General features: G+C 41.5%; 1 protein-coding gene across 1 annotated transcript in view; it reads right to left on the bottom strand.

Annotated features, from left to right (window-relative positions):
* Positions 1-16,318, bottom strand: part of LOC134536139 (endoplasmic reticulum aminopeptidase 1-like) — an 85,415-nt gene extending 69,097 nt beyond the window's left edge. The window contains exon 1 of the mRNA XM_063375733.1: positions 15,559-16,318. Within this exon, the coding sequence (XP_063231803.1) occupies positions 15,559-15,646 (88 nt within the window). The 5' untranslated portion in view covers positions 15,647-16,318. The remainder of the gene's footprint in view (positions 1-15,558) is intronic.
* Positions 16,319-18,729: the final 2,411 nt, after the last annotated feature.

Genomic DNA, 18,729 nt, shown 5'->3' with positions numbered 1-18,729 from the left:
TAGGGACACCTGTATTTCGCGATTTCATTTCATGTCAAGGTATTTCACAAAACACTGTAGCTTTTTCTAAGAGTCATGATAAATTGTGAGGGTGCAGCAGTACGGTGACTACATTCTCATTGGCCCCGTCAAGAGCGGGACTACACCTCTCACCGACCTCAGCCAATAACCACAGGATAAAAGCTACAGTATTTTGTGAAATACCTTGACACGAAATGTATTCGCGAAATACAGGTGTCTCTACTCATGGACCATCGCTCTCAGAAACTACAGTTTTAACCTGTTCCCCCCGCGGCAAAACCGTCATCCTTCAAATTCGGCGGAAGGGCTCGGTGGGTACGGCCACGGAAGGGCGAAGGGAGAGTGGTTGGGAGAGGAAGGGATGAAAGTGAACCAGGGAGTGGGGGGGGGGGGGGGGGAAGCCCGCCACCCTTCTAACGAGGAAGCAGCAGATAAATGGGTATCAGGGCTCGAGAAATGGCCTGGGTTGGGTGATGGAAGCGTGAAGCCGGAATTACACTGGCCCCTCGCGTCCGTCATTCGTCCGTTGGTCCGTCATTCGTCCGTTGGTCCGTCAGCCGCCGAGTGATCCGCAACACTCCGTCCGTTCGTCATAATGCTTTTCCGTACACACGCTGCCAACCAAGGGCGCCCATACCTATGGGCAGGGTGGGTCCGTGGCTCCCTCTAGCTTTCAGGCAAAGAAAAAAATTAGGTGTTCTTGAGCATTTTAGGCAAATTTTGAGTCCTTTAAGGCCATTTTTAGCCATTTTTTGTCATTATTTGTAGAGACAGGAAAAATTCGCGGCTTCATTTCGCGATAGGCTAGAATCCAAGTGCGTGTAACTTATTGCCACTTCAGTGATTGGAACACAGTTTGCCTGAAGGACTGTGAGCCAATGAATGGCCCTCAACATAAGAAGTATCGAATCACAAGCATCCCAGTTAGCAGGTGTCACGAGTCAGTAGCCAATGAGCTGGTGTAATATACCCGCGTACATAGAGGATCGCGGAGTCCATCCTAGAGGTCATTCAAACTGCGAATTTTTCCAGTCCCTAGTCATTTGTGATGGTTTGCCCCCCTCCCCCTACAAATTCAGCCCCCCCCCCCCCTTACAAAATTTCATATGGGCGCCCTTGCTGCCAACTGTGGAGAAAACTTAAATTTTGAGAGAAAAAATATCTTGCATAATTATATTGATTTTACAGTCATGTATGCTATGCACTCATTAATCATAAAACTCAATTTTTTTTTTCACTCTTGTATTTAAACATTTTCAGAGTTACCGTACGAGTTTATGTGTTTCGGACAAAACACAACCTTTTTAAACAATAGGTTCAAAGATAAATGCAAGCATCTAAATAACTTTGACCATTTTAAAAACATCTAAATATGACACGCAAAACCTTTGCAGACATTTGGAGGTTATAATTTAATTAGTCCGTCCTTCAAAAAGTTTGAAGTTTCCAAGCTTCTGACGGAAAGGCCGAGTGTAATTTTGCGGGCCACACGATTGGCTGCAGGTCGGTCACGTGATTGACGAACGGATTACGGAAGCGACGGACGGACTATCGTAATTCCGGCTTGAGGGTTAACTGCTGGCGCGCTGACCAATGGCGTGCCGCGGCCATGGAGAAAGGAAAGTACAGGCGTGACAGGCGCTGACGTCATCATTGGGCACATGAAGGGTGGAGAGCGCGTGCTATTTTTGGCAGTGAGGAAAACCTGTTAAAATTCCAACCTCTCCATCCTGTTTCGATCATAAAACTTTTTATAATTTGTATAAGCCGTCTGTCTTGCGTCTAATAGTTTGTTGATATTAAATTACGTGAACATATATAAAGTTACATTTGAAACTAAAACTAATGCATAGTTAGTCAATTGAATCAACTCATATGTATAATTTTTTTTTAATTTTAATCATATATTTTTGACACCGGATCAAGTCAGTAAACAGATATTACGACGATAAAATTACATATAATTTTATAAAATATAAATAGTTTTGTTCGTGAATATTTATGACAGAGACTGTTGGAATAAAAATGACTATGCGTAATTGTTTAAAACGCCTGATTTTGACAGTTTCGGCTAAATCAGTGCTTTTGAGGCCTTCCCTAGCACGAAACATGGTCACAAAATTCAACCGTCTCTAAATCTTTGGTTTTAAGGGGGAGAGATAGAAAACCAAAAGGCGCCACAGTGGTATCAACAGTTTTCATAACATACCAACGTGTGTGTAATAATGAAGATCTGACTTTGTTAATGCGTAGATAACACATTAAGGACGGTATTCCAAGACTTTCGGGTAAGGTAGAGAATAAGCCCTGACGTGTTAGGCCATAACCGTAACCTAACCCGTGTGTCGAAGTAGTATTTATCATGCTAGCAAATGCGTACATGAATGAAATGTTAGGGGTGTATGTCCCGTTACAGATATTTTTTTTATATTTACTTTTAACACTGTAAGACTTGTAGACTCTTTGAGAGGCCGAACTTCAACAAAATTTAAAAAAAAATATTATACAGTGCATTATATTATATGATTAGCTGGTCAAGTTGAATTTTTAACATTTTTGTGCAGCATAAGGAGAACCAAATTAAATAAACAACTACTTTTTTTTTTAAGTCTATGCCGTTGGCTAGTGCGTTTTCACAAAAATCAATTTAATTTTGTTCAGCCTTTTAAAATAATAAAAATGTTGAAGATTTTAAAAGGTTAGGTAAAATTAAATAATTCGTTCCGAAATAAATTAAACGATATCACCACATGCCTCACAAGTCAGTAGCCAATGAACAGGTGACGTTTGCCCGAATATGCAGAGGTCCTGGGGGGGGGGGGGGGAATGAACCCGCTTTATATATATATATATATATATATGTGGTGAAAGATCAGCCACTAAAAACTTCTGCAAGTTTAAAGTTTAACCACGTGGAATATAAATATAAAATAATGAACTGGAACGGGATAGATGATACTCCCTTAAGTTAGCTAAACTTCAGCGACAGCGATTTGTAGTCTTTTGTAAGTTTGACGATATTGTCGCACTACCTACAAGGGTGTATAAATATAAAATTGTTATACGATGGTGCAGGAGGAGGCTGAGAACATAGTTCATGTTGTTCCATCTCAGCCCGGGACCTCGGGAGAGAGGTTTGTTGCTGGCACACACGGGGGAGCTGAATTGTTGCCCCTTGGAAGGGCAGCCCTTCAGGATTTTTCTGACAGTGGTTAGTTTAGGTTAGGTTAGGTCACTTTACAAACTAACCACTGTCAGAAAAATCCTGAAGGGCTGCCCATTCAAGGGGCAACAATTCAGACAACCTTTCAAAAACACTACTGTCAGAAAAATCCTGAAGGGCTGCCCTTCCAAGGGGCAACAATTCAGAAAACCTTTCAAAAAAAACACTACTGTCAGAAAAATCCTGATGGGCTGCCCTTCCAAGGGGCAAGTTTTCAGGATTATTTAAAAACTTACAAAGAAACATGTTTTCAGAAATCGGATGGGCTGCCCTTCCAGTCGCTGTACAAACAAAACCATTGCCAGAAAAATCCTGAAGGGCTGCTGCCCTTCCAAGGGGCAGCATTTCAGTCGCCCCCCGAACACACACGTGCGGGGTACCTGCCTCCGGAAGTTGGTGGTGTAAAAAAGTGGAGGGGTGGGGGGTTCAGAGGGCAGCTGTATACGCTCCCGACTCACGGGGCTATCGATCGACTGGGAAAGACTGGACGGGGGGAGGGGGGAAGGGGGGGGGAGGACCGACGCCTCGAGTGACCTTGGTGTGCGGCCGAGGTGATCTCGGGCACATATTACCCTCCCAACCCCCCCACGAGGTATGCCCTCCCTCCCCCCCTCCAGGACTCTGCCCGGCCACAGCCCGACCCCTGGAGTCCAAGAACAGGAAGAAACATCGTGGACGTGCCTCTAGAAAGACGGCCGCGAGTGAAAGCTGAGGCCTGCTAGAGATTCGTGCCCAGACTTCAGAATTTTTTTTTGACGTGAAAACGTCTTACAAATCGATGAACGCCCCGGCTGCACACACACAAAAAAAAGCATGACTCATTGTCACGTTCCGCCTGAGCCCAGCGTGCAAGAACCGGCCAACCACCGTGCGAGAAAATCTTCTATAATATATCAAACAGGTTATGGTGGGCCTTTTTTTTTTTTAACTAATTGTTCGTGATTATATTCAAACAAATTATTTAAATTAATAATTTGTAAAAACTGTAAATAATATTTGAAAATTAAAAAGTACGCAGTTTTTCATCGATGTTTTCTCATGACGTTATCACGTAAAATTATCGTCCGTAAACCGACTTTACAGACGACCACCTTTTTTTCCCCCCCACACAATTTCATTGAATCACACTTTACTTTGAGACGTCCTGAGGAACTATAAAAACCAATAATAAACACCTAAAAAAAAATTAGCAAGTATTTCAGTTCTCGCCAGAGACGTGTAACATCTAACCCCGGTGACGAGCAAATAAATTCATGTTGTTCTCACGGTGCAAATTCGGGACACGAAATTTAAAGTAGCATTCTTTCCCTATCTTCAATGTAGCTATCCTAACCAAATCAACCGTCCACGACGTTTTAAAGTATTTATAATGTAGCTAACCTAACCTAATTGACCATTAGTATACTTTTATCAACACCGCCATATTTATTCACAATGAACAAAAAAAAAAAAAAACCGAAGATGCACGATCGGGGGTTGTGGCTCTCTCGTCTGTGAAAAGAAGGTTTCCCGCTCTCATTGGCCCTGCTCTTGAGGAGTGACCTGGCCTCGCTACGTAGAGTCAGTATTTTGAGTTCAATCTCATGCAGTAGTAAATATTTCCTTCCCCTTTCATTTTTTTTTTTTTTTTTTTTTTCCACAGGGGACGATAAGAGCTCGACGTGACCCAAAAATGCTGCGTGTCGCGAACTGGCGCCAGTGGTTTTTCAAACAACGCGGCTCGAGCTTTCTTTCTCCCTGCGCGGTGGTTGCCCCATTTGGAGACACGCGCGCGTCGAGTCGAGGGACCGCCGCCAGGCAGCCAGGCGGGCCCGCGGCGATAAGGCGCTAGTCGGCGGGGCTGTGCGTCCCCCGGCACACGCCCCCGTCGGCCCCTCCCCCCCACCACAGCCTCCCCAAGAACAATCCCCGCCGTCCGCCGACTGAACGCAGGTGGGGGTGTCGTCACGAGAAGCCTGAGATGTCCATCAAGTTCTGTCCCTGTCCGAACACGCCCAACCTCGGGATTTGTTTTATTTTTGCGCAGGGAAAATGATTTCAAATATTTAAAAAGTGGTCGGTTAGGTTAGCTACATTAAAACACTTTAAAACACTATGGACGGTTAGTTAGGTTAGTATAGCTACATTAAAATAAACAGAGAAATATATACATATTTTTATAAACCCGAGGTTGGCCAAAGGTGAATATTCGGGCGTGTTCGGGCAGGGACAGAGCTTGATGATGTACATCTTAGGCTTCCCTGTTGTCACAACTTAGAAACACACTACTTAGAAACACACAAGATAGAATCTTCTAAGTCATGCCTGTTCTAAGATGTGTGTTTCTACGTTATGATAGTTCTAAGTTGTGTGTTTCTAAGTTATGTGTGGTTGCCAGCGTTGGTCCTTAGGCCACGGAACACTCTTTACAAGTCCCTTGAGTGCTTTCAATATTAATTTCCCAGATGTTTTGAGCCTAATTTTTTTTTCTTCTGAAGACACTCGTTTCAGCAAATTTTCATTCTTCTAAAAAAAAAAAAAAAAAAAAAAAAAAAAAGAATTTACAAATGGAAATACGGAAACAGAACTACTCATTCGCCCTTAGGATATATTTATGCTTTTCGTAAACAGACAACAAAACTCTCATATCTTGGGCAGTATTCAAATCGCGTGGCTACTTCTAAATCTCTACAGATGTATGTGTTCCCAAGTAGGCTGGGGCCTTACCGAATCGTTAACAGCGACGTCATTACTAGAGACCTGAAAAATTCGCCGATTCAGTGACCTCTATGATAGCCTCCATTATCCTCTGCATTTCTCAAGCAAACACGCGTGTTCATTGGGTGCTAACTTGTGAGGCGTCTCCACTGGGTAGCTTGTGATTCAAAGCTTCTTTGGTCAATAGTCTGTCATTTGCCCAGAGAGATGTAGTTAAAATGCGAGCCAATAGCAGAACCAGCAGAACTGTTCACATGTTTGAATTTTAGCCTATCACGAAATGAATCCGCGAATTTTTCCGGTCTCTAGTCATTACAAATTAGTAGGGACTAGAAAAATTACCTCTAGGATAGACTCGACAATCATCTATGCGTGCGGGAAAATTACACCAGCCTCATTGGCTACTGACTCGTGACACCTGCTAAACTGGGATGCTTGTGATTCGATACTTCTTACGCTGAGGGTCATGCATCGGCTCACAGTCCTTCAGGCGAACTTGTGTTCCAATCACTGAAAGCGGAAAAGAAGTTTAATCGCATTTGGATCCTAGAGCCTATCGCGAAATGAAACCGCGAAATTTTGCCGGTCTCCAAAGGATGTTTCGCAGCGGCTCTGTTCGGCCACGCATGTTGTAGCTTACAGGATGTTCCCTCCTGTGGCATCTCGCTCGGGACTTTCCACGCTAATTGGGGCCGACCGCTGTGGGGTCCGGGGTCCGTGTTCGCCCCCCGCCTGCCCCCCGCGGGCTGCCGTGTAGCGTCGAACCCCCCCCCCCCTCAATCCACCTCCCGCGAGCCGTGAAACTCCGCAGGGTTACGGCTCCATCAAAACTGCCGGGACGCCCAATTTAATCTTCAGCGGGGGTCGCGTCTCTCTCTCTTTCTCTCTCTCCTCTTCGCCAACGATCTTCCTCCGTCCGCCTCCGCGTCGTCAACCCGCCGACTGCGATCGCGCGCAATTTAACTAGCGAATCGACGCTCATTTAGTTCTTTTTTTTTTCTCCCTCTTCGCGAAGTTGGCAAACCCTGCCCACAGCAGATATAATCGCCCCGAGACTGTTACGGCAGACTCCTTCTCGTCCGGTTGGAGTGCCTAAGAACTAGGGACCGCGGTTTCGATGGCCTTCAGGATAGACTACACATTCTCCTGTAACCTTAGGAAAATAACGGAAGTTCATTGGCTGCTAACTTGTAAGTCGTCTCAGCAGATTTGTCTGTGATTCGATACTTCTTTGGTTGAGGGTTTATAATTGGTTGAGATTATTCAAGACGAACAGTAAGCCAATAGCAAAATCATCTAAATGGCATATGTGTTTGAATTCTAGTCTATCGTCGAATGAATCTGCGAATTTTTCCGGTTGGAGTGCCTTAAGAATTACTACCTACTTCCATAGTTCTTTGGAACCCAGAAGGGCTGGGGAATAACATTCTCAAATTTGAATTCATTTGGAGGACGTGTACGTAACTGTTCACAATAACGCAACGCGAATTACCGCTGAAGTTTGGGCCGATTCCAGACTTGCTGGTAAGTGTTCTGAACACTGCGGCCCGGTACAGAGGTTGAGGGGCCGCTGGCTCTTCTTTGTATCGTCCCCTGACCAACTAGAGACAGGAAAAATTCGTGAATTCGTTTCGCGATAGGCTAAAACACAAATAGTTATACCTCAGTGCTGCCTCCGCTATTGGCTCACAACTCACCTGGATTACGCTGGGCCAATGAGAAACACCCAACCAAAGCTTTATAGAATCACAGGGCTGCTACTTTGGGACGTCTCACAAGACAGCAGCCAATGAGTGGGTGGCATTTGACCGAGTGTACGTAGAACTATGGAGTTCATCCTACAGGTCATTGAACTGCGAATTTTCCCGGTCCCTAAGACCAACTGTTGGCGAATTGTGGAACCGAGGCGGTGGTCGCTTACGAATCTGTACGAGTGTGTTCGTGATCCGGGGGCAGTCTCCAGAGATGCGAAGACCGGACCGCGAGAGGCGATGGACAATTTACTCTTGTTTTCATTGGGATTTTTTTTTTAATTTGCGTGATAAAGGAGGGGAAGGGGGTATGGACACATAATTTAGGTTCGCACCTCATGAATACACTAATACTCCCCCCCCCCCCCAGGCATCTAAACCCGCTAGGGTGTTGACCTGGTTAGGAGAAAGATGGATCTTTTACGTGCCTGACACTGTTGCCAGTGCCCAACATGGGTTCCAAGAACCGGGAAATAGATTCGCCATTTCCAATTGCGGCGTGTTACTGGCGAGCGCACGGCTAGGTCGAGAGGTTGAGGAGACCCATCCCAACATCGGCCCCACCGACCCGCCCCCAGCTCCGCCGTCCACCCCCAGACCACCTACAGAGCTAGCCCCCTCTGTGGAATCGTCACGGAACCATACCTCTCACATCCCTGGGACCCCTCGGTCACCCAGTTGCTCGTGATCCAGCCGAGGCCTATCCAACCTCTACTAGCTCAGCAGGCTAGTAGCTCAACACTTCCACTCGTCAACAGGGCGGGGACCCCTCGGAGTGTTCTCCAAGCATAGGAGGACCACTACCACCACGTTTCCTACTCCAATCCTGATCCTGAGCCATTAGAGGAAATCTCAGCAGGGAACTATCACAGTAAAGGATCAGTAAGGGGGGATGGACAATTAGACAATTTACTCTGGTTTATAGATCCTTATTCCCAGACAACAGTTCACATCGTTTCATGTCCGGAGCGTGAACCACCTAGCGCCGGGCGGGCGAGCGACAGGAGGAGAGGCTGAAAGAAAAGAGGCCCTGGCGGTAGTTATTCCTGCGCGACCAGCGTGCAGCGCGCCGCGTGTTGCCATGGCGACGCGTCTCTCGGGTCAGCGGGGTCCTCGCCGGAGTCGGCGGACGGTCGCACACTGCAGGTTGTTGTTTTGAGTATGTACACGTCGTTTTGTCTAAAGTCATTTAGCCTAAAATGTTATTTAGGCAAAATGACTTTAGGCCAAAAAACTTTAGGTAAATAGACTCTAGGCAAATAGGCTTTAGGCAAACCGAAGGTGGGGATACACGATTAGGCAAAACGATTTTAGGCAAAACGACGCGCCCCCGTTGTTTTTATGTGCGAACATCTTAGCTCCCGGCACACGGCATTTGGTGGTGGGAGTTATTTCGTTAAAAATGGAACGGAAGTCGACGGAAAAGGAAATGTGACACAAAGATGGCGACCCCCGCATGTGGCAATTTAAACCCGCATGTAGTCACTTTCGTAAACAGTAAAAAGTAATTTCTAGTTTTAAAATTCCTAAGAAAACCGGCATTACAAATATTATAATACGTATTCTACTTTCAATATCTTGACGGTCTCTGTGGCACAGCTTTAGAGCGCGCGCTTGTTAAACTCAAGGTACGTGATTCGAATGTCGACACATGCAAAACTACTTTTTTACATTTTTTATAATATATTATAATAATAAATTTTAATCAGCTCAAAAAGATTAAAGTTTGATTTTAAGAAGTATTTACAGACTGATTTCAGTCTTTTAAGCAAAAGGAAATATACAACCCTTTAGGCTGCATAGTGCTATATGTATGTGTTTTAAAATGTTTCAAGTTAATATTTTAGTAATGACATGAGAGTATAACTTCTAACGTGTGCGGGAACTTTAAAGTATAAACGGTTTAGTAAATTTCAAAAAGATGGGCCGTATTTTAATAAAAATCCTCGTCGAAAAGTTTATTTACAACATGACACATGAGTTTGCTCGTTACCCAGGTTAGATGTTTACACATAACTGGCGATTACTGAAAGTCTCTCTCACATTTCATTTGTAAATTGAACTGAACTATTTGCGTAAAAGTACAGATATTTATATATTTACATGAAAGAAACTGTATGGCTGCAAAACAATAATCCAAACTTTTATATTTATATATCAGTAGGACAGAACACAAGGACACTCAATACAGCTCTCGTACACGCAAAGCCATTTCATTGGAACAATACAAATGCGCAAAATGATCATTGATTCACAACTAATAATTTCGTTCAATTAAACATTTAAGTTTACTTTTAGAATGATCATTGAGAGCTTTCTTTACAGTTTTTTTTTTCTTGTTTCGTATTGAATAAGTATATAGTATTACCCAAAAGGGAAAAAAATTAGTTTGTAATACTACAAGAAAGACATTATGACTGTACAACAAGTGACTGGTTATTTTTGCGTACATGAAACACATTTTTTCTAGATGATACTTAGCAGTTCTTACAAAAATTGGCACATAATTTTATATTTCAATCTACGTTCCATTCAAGATTTTTTTTTTCAAACCACGGAAAATATCATCGAATATTCAACAATTTTACTTCATACTTTTTTCAGTGCTTATTAATATGCGCAGTTAATACTGGAAAGCTATCCAAGGAACGGTTTGCAAATAACTTTAACCTTTGAAGGTACTGGAATAAAAAAAAAGGCATAAAATGCCCGGGTAAGAATCCGAACCCAGTATTACTGTGTTGTTTTCCTGTAAATGTACATACATACAAATTTACAAATATGTGTAAGCTTACAAACAACACTTAAAGTGCGGTGAGCAAAATGGTATATGTTTGTGTGTGTGTGTGTGTGTATGTATGTATGTATATATATATATATATATATATATATATATATATATATATAGAGAGAGAGAGAGAGAGAGAGAGAGAGAGAGACCGGAAAAATTCGCGGTTTCATTTCGCGATAGGCTAGAATCCAAATGCGATTAACTTTTGGCTGCTTCAGTTGATTGGAACACAGTTTGCTTGAAGGACTGTGAGCAAATGAATGACCCTCAACGTAAGAAGTATCGAATCACAAGCATCCCAGTTTAGCAGGTGTCACGAGTCAGTAGCCAATGAGCTGGTGTAATTTACCCGCGTACATAGAGGTTCGTGGAGTCTACCCTAGAGCATAGGCGTGCGCACGGTAGGTGCCACAGGTGCCTTGGCACCACCATTAGGGTTACCGTTATTTTGTTTTTTAGAAGCAGAAATAATACATACTTACAAAAATCCGTATTATTTCCAAAAAAAAAAATATGTTTTCCAATCGTGTCGAGTTACAGATATGTGCTCATAACACTATCAATTATCAATCGAACCAACTATACACACGGAAACAAGCCAGGTGCAATTACTTGTGTTGTACACGCGGGCCGCGGCTACGAAACTTCTGAAATGTAAATACTTCTCCTAGTTCTCCTCGAATTACATAGAATGTGCGCTCGGTGTCCACTGTTCACTCCACTCGGCAGGCGCACGGAATATGTAATAGCCGCCGTCCGCCAGGGTTTATTTAAAAAAAGAGAGAGAGTTTAGTTAGTTAAAAGGATAGGCTTACTCGATGACTTATATGCAGTCGCCGACAAAACATTTTTGTTGTATTCCAAAAGTTAAAACTTTTGGTCACTCTCATTTGTGTATTTTATTATTTTAATATTTTACATATTTAAGGTATATTACAAAAACTCCCTTGATTTGTTTATTTTAAAACTTAACATTTGAGAATGTTTTTTCTAGCATTTATTTGGCGTCTTCAGAAAACATGTAAGTACGGTTTTTCAAAGCCACCAGCATGAATTCCGTGCAAACAATTTGTGCAATTTACTTATGGCTCAAAAAAGCTTAAAACTGTAAATAGTTTAGTAGTTTTCCTGGTGATTATAACGTTCAAAGCCATAATTTGTCATAAAAAATGTTAAAAATTTTACATCTGTGTATTTAATGTTTTTGTTCGGAAAAACCTTAAATAGCACCATTTTGCGCTTTCAAATCCAAATTTTTCCGGGGGAGGACCCCCGGACCCCCCGCTTTAGGCTCGGGGTCCGTGAATGACAGGGCTGTTAAGTAATCTGGCACCACCACTACTGAAGTCCTGCGCATGCTTATGCCCTAGAGGTCATTGAAACCACGAATTTTTCCAGTACCTATATATAAATAACATGCCTAGTACTGTGAACGATTTTTTTTTCTGTGCAGCAGAACGTTCGTCAACAATGTTCACGCCGAAACAGACCCCCTTCCTGACTATCTTGCGGGGGCGGACGGACCCAGAGTTGTCTTATTGGGGGGGGGGGGGGGGGACAGCTACCGGTAGTCTGGACCTGGTATAATACAAGTTTATTATTATTTCAGAAATCACATTATGCAGTGCATATTTTATTTTTACCCAACTGAGGGCGAGGGAAGAAACACGTGACCCCCTCACTCATTTCCCTATGATAATTATACATAAATATAGTTTAAAAAACTAAAAAAACATGCTTTTAAAGAATATCCAACTAAAAAGTTAAAAATAAATATAGTTAAAAAAATTAAAGAAACATACTTTTAAAGATTATCAAACTAAAAAGTAAAAAATAATTTTAAAATTTAATTTATGACAATAGTATATTAATATACTATAGTATACTACTATACTATAGTAGCTTAATATACAAAAAATATGGCACAAAGCGCCTCAAGCTTTTTTCTCATTTATACTAGTATTGCTTATATACTATTGTCATAAATTAAATTTTAAAATTATTTTTAACTTTTTAGTTTAATAATCTTTAAAAGCATGTTTCTTTAGTTTTTTTAACTATATTTTTCTTCTAAATCCGCCACTGGCTGCTTGACACGGAGCGAAGCTGGCTTGTTTTCGAACCGCCCCGCTGCCACGACAGACGCGCGCAGCTGGTCGTTACGGGGGTATGTTCCCCGCCCCCAAACCACAACAGAGAGAGGTCTGCTCATACGATGGAGAGGGGGAGACGGTTTAATTCCCCCTCTCCCTCCTGGCCATTCTCTTCGCTTCGGCAGCAGCTGGCAGGTTTCGGCTGTAAACAAGCGCCTGCACGTCTCAGCCGACGAGTTTATTACGTCCTGGTTTTTTTTTTTTTTTTTTTTTCGGACGTTGAGGAACCAAAACCGCGGCGCATGAGCCCCGACGTATCCTGCCCATCTACCGTCAAGTAAACAACACCACGGTCATAGCTACAGTTCGACAGTAACTTCATAAATACATTCTTCCACGTAACAATTATAAATAGAAATCATTGACAAGATTTCGCAGTGGTTGAAATCTTCTTTCAATGAAAGCTGTTTGGTTCAACTTCACAAGCGTATAACAACCTTGGTGAAGCACTTTTGACTGTAAGACATATATATGTATATACATACAGAGTGAGTCTTAATTCGACCGACTAGCTTTGTCTACGGGTTCATTACGACAACGTAAGTTAGAAACATCCACGCGTCTTATGGTCTATAAGGTGCTTCTCGAGGCTGGTACACGTCTCTGAAGTTGGAGCTGAACAAACCTTTCATTGTTAACTATCGAAAAAAAAAAAAAAAAAAAATTTGAACTGGAATACTGTATTTATGTGCAATTGAACGAAGCTCTACAACCGACGCGAATTTTAATCGCTTTTAAAAAATTTATTTTCAATGAAATAATTGAGGTTAGTAAACACGTCACAAAAAGTGTGTGAAAAATAAAGGTGTTTTCTCCCAATATTATTTCAATGAACTTTTGTGACAACGACAAAATTCGCGGTGGTATTTGAACTTCATTAAATTATACATAATCCAGTCGCTCAGTGATCCATCTTAAGTACTTTCTCTATTATTTACAATAAAAATTTTGTTCGGCTCCAACAAAGATGTTTCCCAGCCTTGGGAAGTATTTTAGACCATAAGTAGAGACCTGTAAAATTCGCTATTTAAAATCCCTAAAGGATAGAATCCACGATCCTCTACGCACTCGTGCAAATTACATCTGCTGATTGGTTACCGACTCGTAACACCTGTTGACTGGAATGATCGTGATTCGCTAATTCTTCTGTTAAAGATTTTTCATTGGCCCAGAGTCCTTCAGATAAACTGTGGCTCAAAAGTGTTTGGACTCTATCCTATCGCGAAATGAATCCGCGAATATTACAGGTCCCTAACATAAGTCGTATAGACGTTTTCAACTTATTTTGTCGCGAGGAACCTGAAACCTAAGTTTGTCGGTAGAATTCTCTCCCATTATACATATATACATATACACGTACATATAGTACTACATATATATATGTATATACACACACATGCACAACTTATGTTTTCGTGATGAATCTGTAGCCGAATTTTGTCGGTCTGATTCAGTATCAGCCTATATGTATGTTTGTAGGCACGTGTAAGCCGACAGTACGTTCCTGGAAAATGATTGGCTTGTTATAAAAAAATTTGAATTGATTTTTATAGCATTATTATCTATTATAAGCTCGAAATCCTGGAAGCCACGCACATTCTGAACTGCACAGGTTTCATATCACAACTGCTCGAGTCTATGATATAGTTTCATATTAGATTCTGTGCGGTCGAGTAAAATTGAGCAATGAAATTTTGACAGGGAAGACGACCTAGGAAACATTGTATGGTTTTCGAGTATGTGCTGAACTGTTAAGTCTAACATGATGAATTAAAACTATGGATGGTGATCTGATCGGCGAAATAAGCTTGCTCCACAATTTTATGGACCACTTAAGAAAGCAGATGTTATGTTAAAGTTTCCGCGATGAGTTTAAATATTACCACTGCACGTCAAAAATATATCTCCCAACCATGAGAGGAAGATTAAGTTACAATGATTTGTAACCTATATCTTGGCACAAAACATTTTTCGCAATAAATAGGGGCAGTTTTTTTTTTTTTTTTTTTTTGCTAAACGATGTAACTCGTCCGTGTTCCATGATTGGTTGAGTTTCCTTTAGGTGCATGCAATTGCAGCAATTTCTTGCAAAAGAAAACGCGTCCTAATTTTCCTGGTCAAGCACGGTATTGTCTTGTCGACGACCGCCAAATACAAGGAAGAAACATCGCAGTATAATGAGTGATCAGATTTTTTTTCCGCGAAAAATACCGGCCCCTTACCATAAACCATCTCTAAGTTTAACGGAAAAAATGTTTAGGTTTCCTTTAATATCGTTGTAAACGTTATCTATTTTTTATAACAAAATTTCGCCTTCGATTGATTCCTTGAACAATGAAGACAATGAAGTTTTTAAACAGAAGCCGAGTATAGATACACATGCACAAACAGCTCGCGAACTCAACTGATGTGAATGTTGCCATCACAAAGATCAGCTGTGCTCTTAAAGACAGTGCAGAGAAGAGTGTCAGTTGCAGAAGCATTAGGAGGCAAGCTTCAAAGCTTTCACAAGACACGCGAGAGGATACACTGTTAAAAATTCACACCTTAAATTTACGAATATGTGTTCACAAATTACCCAATGATCTTCGTAAATTTTACCGTTATATTCGTAAACTTGCGGATGCCAAGTTCACTTTCTTTGAGCATGAATCCACAAGAATGTTACTGATATCAGTAAAACGGCAAAAAACTTGTTAAGACTACTGCCAGAACTTATTTCTTCAACGTGTTTTTTTATACCATGTTTATAATAAGGGAAAAAAGAGATTAATTAAGGCAGAATTTATACGAAGATTCGGATATCGAAAATACGAAAAACTCTTCGTTTATCTTAGGGGAATTCTTCGTTTGAAAAGTACGTAAATTTACCGTAATTTCTAACAGTGTAGTGCCACACGCTGTTTGTTGCTGCAAACGTACCTGAGCCCGCCAAACCGCCGTTCTGTGTCAACTTGCCCAGAGTTTCCAATCGAATGGAGTCCTCGTTCACTGGGGACTGCTGCGGCATTGTTGGGCCGGAATTCACAACCACTCATACATCCAACAAGTTGCTGGCGTGTTTTTTTTTTTTTTTTAATACTGTCTGAGATGTACCAAGACAATTGTCGTTCCCCTTCTCAGTGTACACATGGTAAGGTACCTACTCGAAAATGCAACAAGTCTTTTTTTTTCTTTCACTATCTACTACAGTTATGAACGTACTCAATCCAAACTAGACTACATTATTAACAAGAACTGCTGAGGGACTAATTAATAAATGTACAATTTTCTTTAAGCATGCCTGAGTATTCTCATCACCTCTGTCTATACCATTTAGAACACAAAATCGGGAATACCAAGATTAACTATGGAAACACTACACACTCCTATCATCTACATCTAAAGATAAAAAAAAATAATTACTACTTGGATCAAAACAAAAACACATACGCGTTAAGTAAAAAATAAAACGTAAAACCGGAGAAAGTAAACTAACTGCCTGCTTAAAAAAAAATGCAGTACGAACGGGGATGCGATGCAAGGCTGATGCACATAAATAACTGGACTTGTCGCACACACCACTCCCAGGTCGCTCGACGCGGGGCCAGAGAGAAAGAAAAGAAACGTCGCTAGCCGCTCAGAGGCGCAGTAGCGTGAGGGGCGGCGACCACCTGTTCGCGCGGGTGGCAGCCCTGGAACTGGCTGCGTGCGCCGCCGCTCGACCCGCGCTTCGAGCGTCTGCCGCCAGGGGCGCGCGCGCAGCTGGCCCGGCCGCAGCCCCCCCTTCGAGCCATCAACGGACGCCGCGAGCACATGGCACTATTACCATACAGACTGATTAAGGCTTTCCTTCATTGTGGTTAGCAACCCCTCCTCCCCCTCCTCATTTTCGACCACCCTCGCCCAACATTAAACGTACCGGGCATGATTTGTTTTTCTCCCGCGTAAATTAAATGTGTAAGTTCAACTCTATGGAACCCCGTGTATTTACCAGTGTGTAAATTGAAGTGTACTGCGAGGACGAACATCTATAATATCAGTACTCGTAGAGATCTATTCACCGGGCATTAATTTGTACTGATTACCGAAGAATGAACAAAAAAATGTTATTCAAAATAAATAAATCCAGTGCTTAACTAATCTTACTTCTATGGGCGCCATTTTATCTAAGCTTCGGAATGTATTAGAAACAGTGGCTATTGAACATGAGACTTTTTTTTTTCTCTCAAATAAGTCTAACATTAACATCGTACACAAATAATTACTTTACCCACTAGAAATATTCTTACAATTGAAACATTAATAAACATCGTAATAGTAAATAATATCGATAAAATACTTACGTTTAGTAAAAATGAATTTATTGGTTTTACTGACCACAATTTAGTGTATATGACATGCCTTTCCGCTCTCTGGGAATAAACCAGGCACTTAATTAATATGAAATCATAAAAACTTTAATCCAGTGTTATTTTTACAAGATCTTAGTGTGGCAACATGGAATGAGTGTACTAAAATCGACAGAAATGCTTAAAGAGTTTTATGATATCATCCCTAACCTATTTGATAAGCATTCACCCCTGCAGCACATAAGAAAGATGAAAGAATAAGAATGCACCTTGGATAACGTTGGAATCGAATGTTAAAAATATTCGCGAAATCAAATCTAATTGCGAATATTGTTCTCAGTGAAGTCGTATTACACTTATTTTATAGAATACAAGATAAAAGAAAATGAAAAATAATCGTTAACGTTTATAATGTTTGCACTGATTAAGTGACTAACAATTGAGTCCTATGTATAAATTCATTAAATAAGAATTCTAAAATAATATAAATTCCATAATATAAATATTGATCATTCATAAGAGCAAACTGAGTGCTACCTTTTGATTTTATAAGTAACCAACTTTATTCAAGCGAAGCATATATTTGTACAACACAAAAAAAAAAGCTAAATATTTTTTTGAGCGAATCTGTCTTACAATGTTTAAATCTCTGCATCACAAACCGAAGCTTAAAATAAAATGAATAGTAATTTTAGAGGCGAAGTCAAATCGAATATCAAAAGGAGCTTCCATTGATTCGCTTAGTCGAAGAATCGCACAAGCCTAGCTAGAATGTTGTGTATACAGATCTTGTGCCGCTGGTACTGAAGCTCTGTACCTTGTAGTCATTGCTGTCCTTTCTACGCTCTTTTCTCTCGGTGCACATCGTAAAAAGACGGGAAGCCTACAACTCACATAGTTTCGGTTCCCTGCAAGAATTTCCGAAGATTTCCGAAGTTTTGCGTTTTGGTATTAACGCCACTTCAGCCGCTAAATCAGAAGTTTCCAATGAAAACAAGCATGTTATGACTGACCTGACATAACCTAACCCTTCGATTTTTTTAATTTCAATTTTTGAGAGAAATCCGAAGTTGCACGAACGTGGTAGGGAACCGAAACTACGTGAGTTGTAGGCTACCGTAAAAAGACACGCAATGTGTCAGAGACCACCCACGCACAATGGAAATGGACCGCGCGAGCGTCACCGCTCTACTGAGCAGCGCGGAACCGACATAAATATCTAGATACCTATCATTGCGATGCGTGATTGATCTCTTTTATCTCGCTCTCTCTCTCTCTCTCTCTCTGCCAGTCGAATCGCAAAGATTCAACTGTTCTACCCTGTCATGGTTATTAGTGGGTATCACAACAGCGAAAGGAAATTTATTTGCACGCGCCGATAGGTTACGCGAACCATTTTCTTTCCCCGTGATTTTTTTTTCCTAACCTAAATTAAAACTAAGTGTGTTGGGGAGGGTTCCGGGTTAGGGAGGGAGACTAAGTGCGTCTCAGGCCGAAGCCCATACACTCTAATCATGCAGTGTATTAGCCATGCATGCATCGTGTGCTAGGAGGGGGATTGGCCAGCCATGGCAGCTATTAGCGCCATGACTAACTCCCCTCACTGACTATTCTAGACTAAAACTAGATAGGTTGGGCCCAGGTAAAACCTGCATAGACACAGGGAAAACCCTGGGCACATTCATGCGGGATGCAAAATTTCATGCATTAGTATCAAGCAGGAGGCTTACGGGAAAACAGAAGGATGGATCTGGAAGAAGAA

The sequence above is a fragment of the Bacillus rossius genome, chromosome 10, assembly GCF_032445375.1.
Source record: "Bacillus rossius redtenbacheri isolate Brsri chromosome 10, Brsri_v3, whole genome shotgun sequence".
In the NCBI taxonomy this organism is placed as follows: Eukaryota; Metazoa; Arthropoda; class Insecta; order Phasmatodea; family Bacillidae; genus Bacillus; species Bacillus rossius.
The sequence above is the reverse complement of the archived record's forward strand: the minus strand, read 5'-3'. Positions and strand labels throughout refer to the sequence as shown.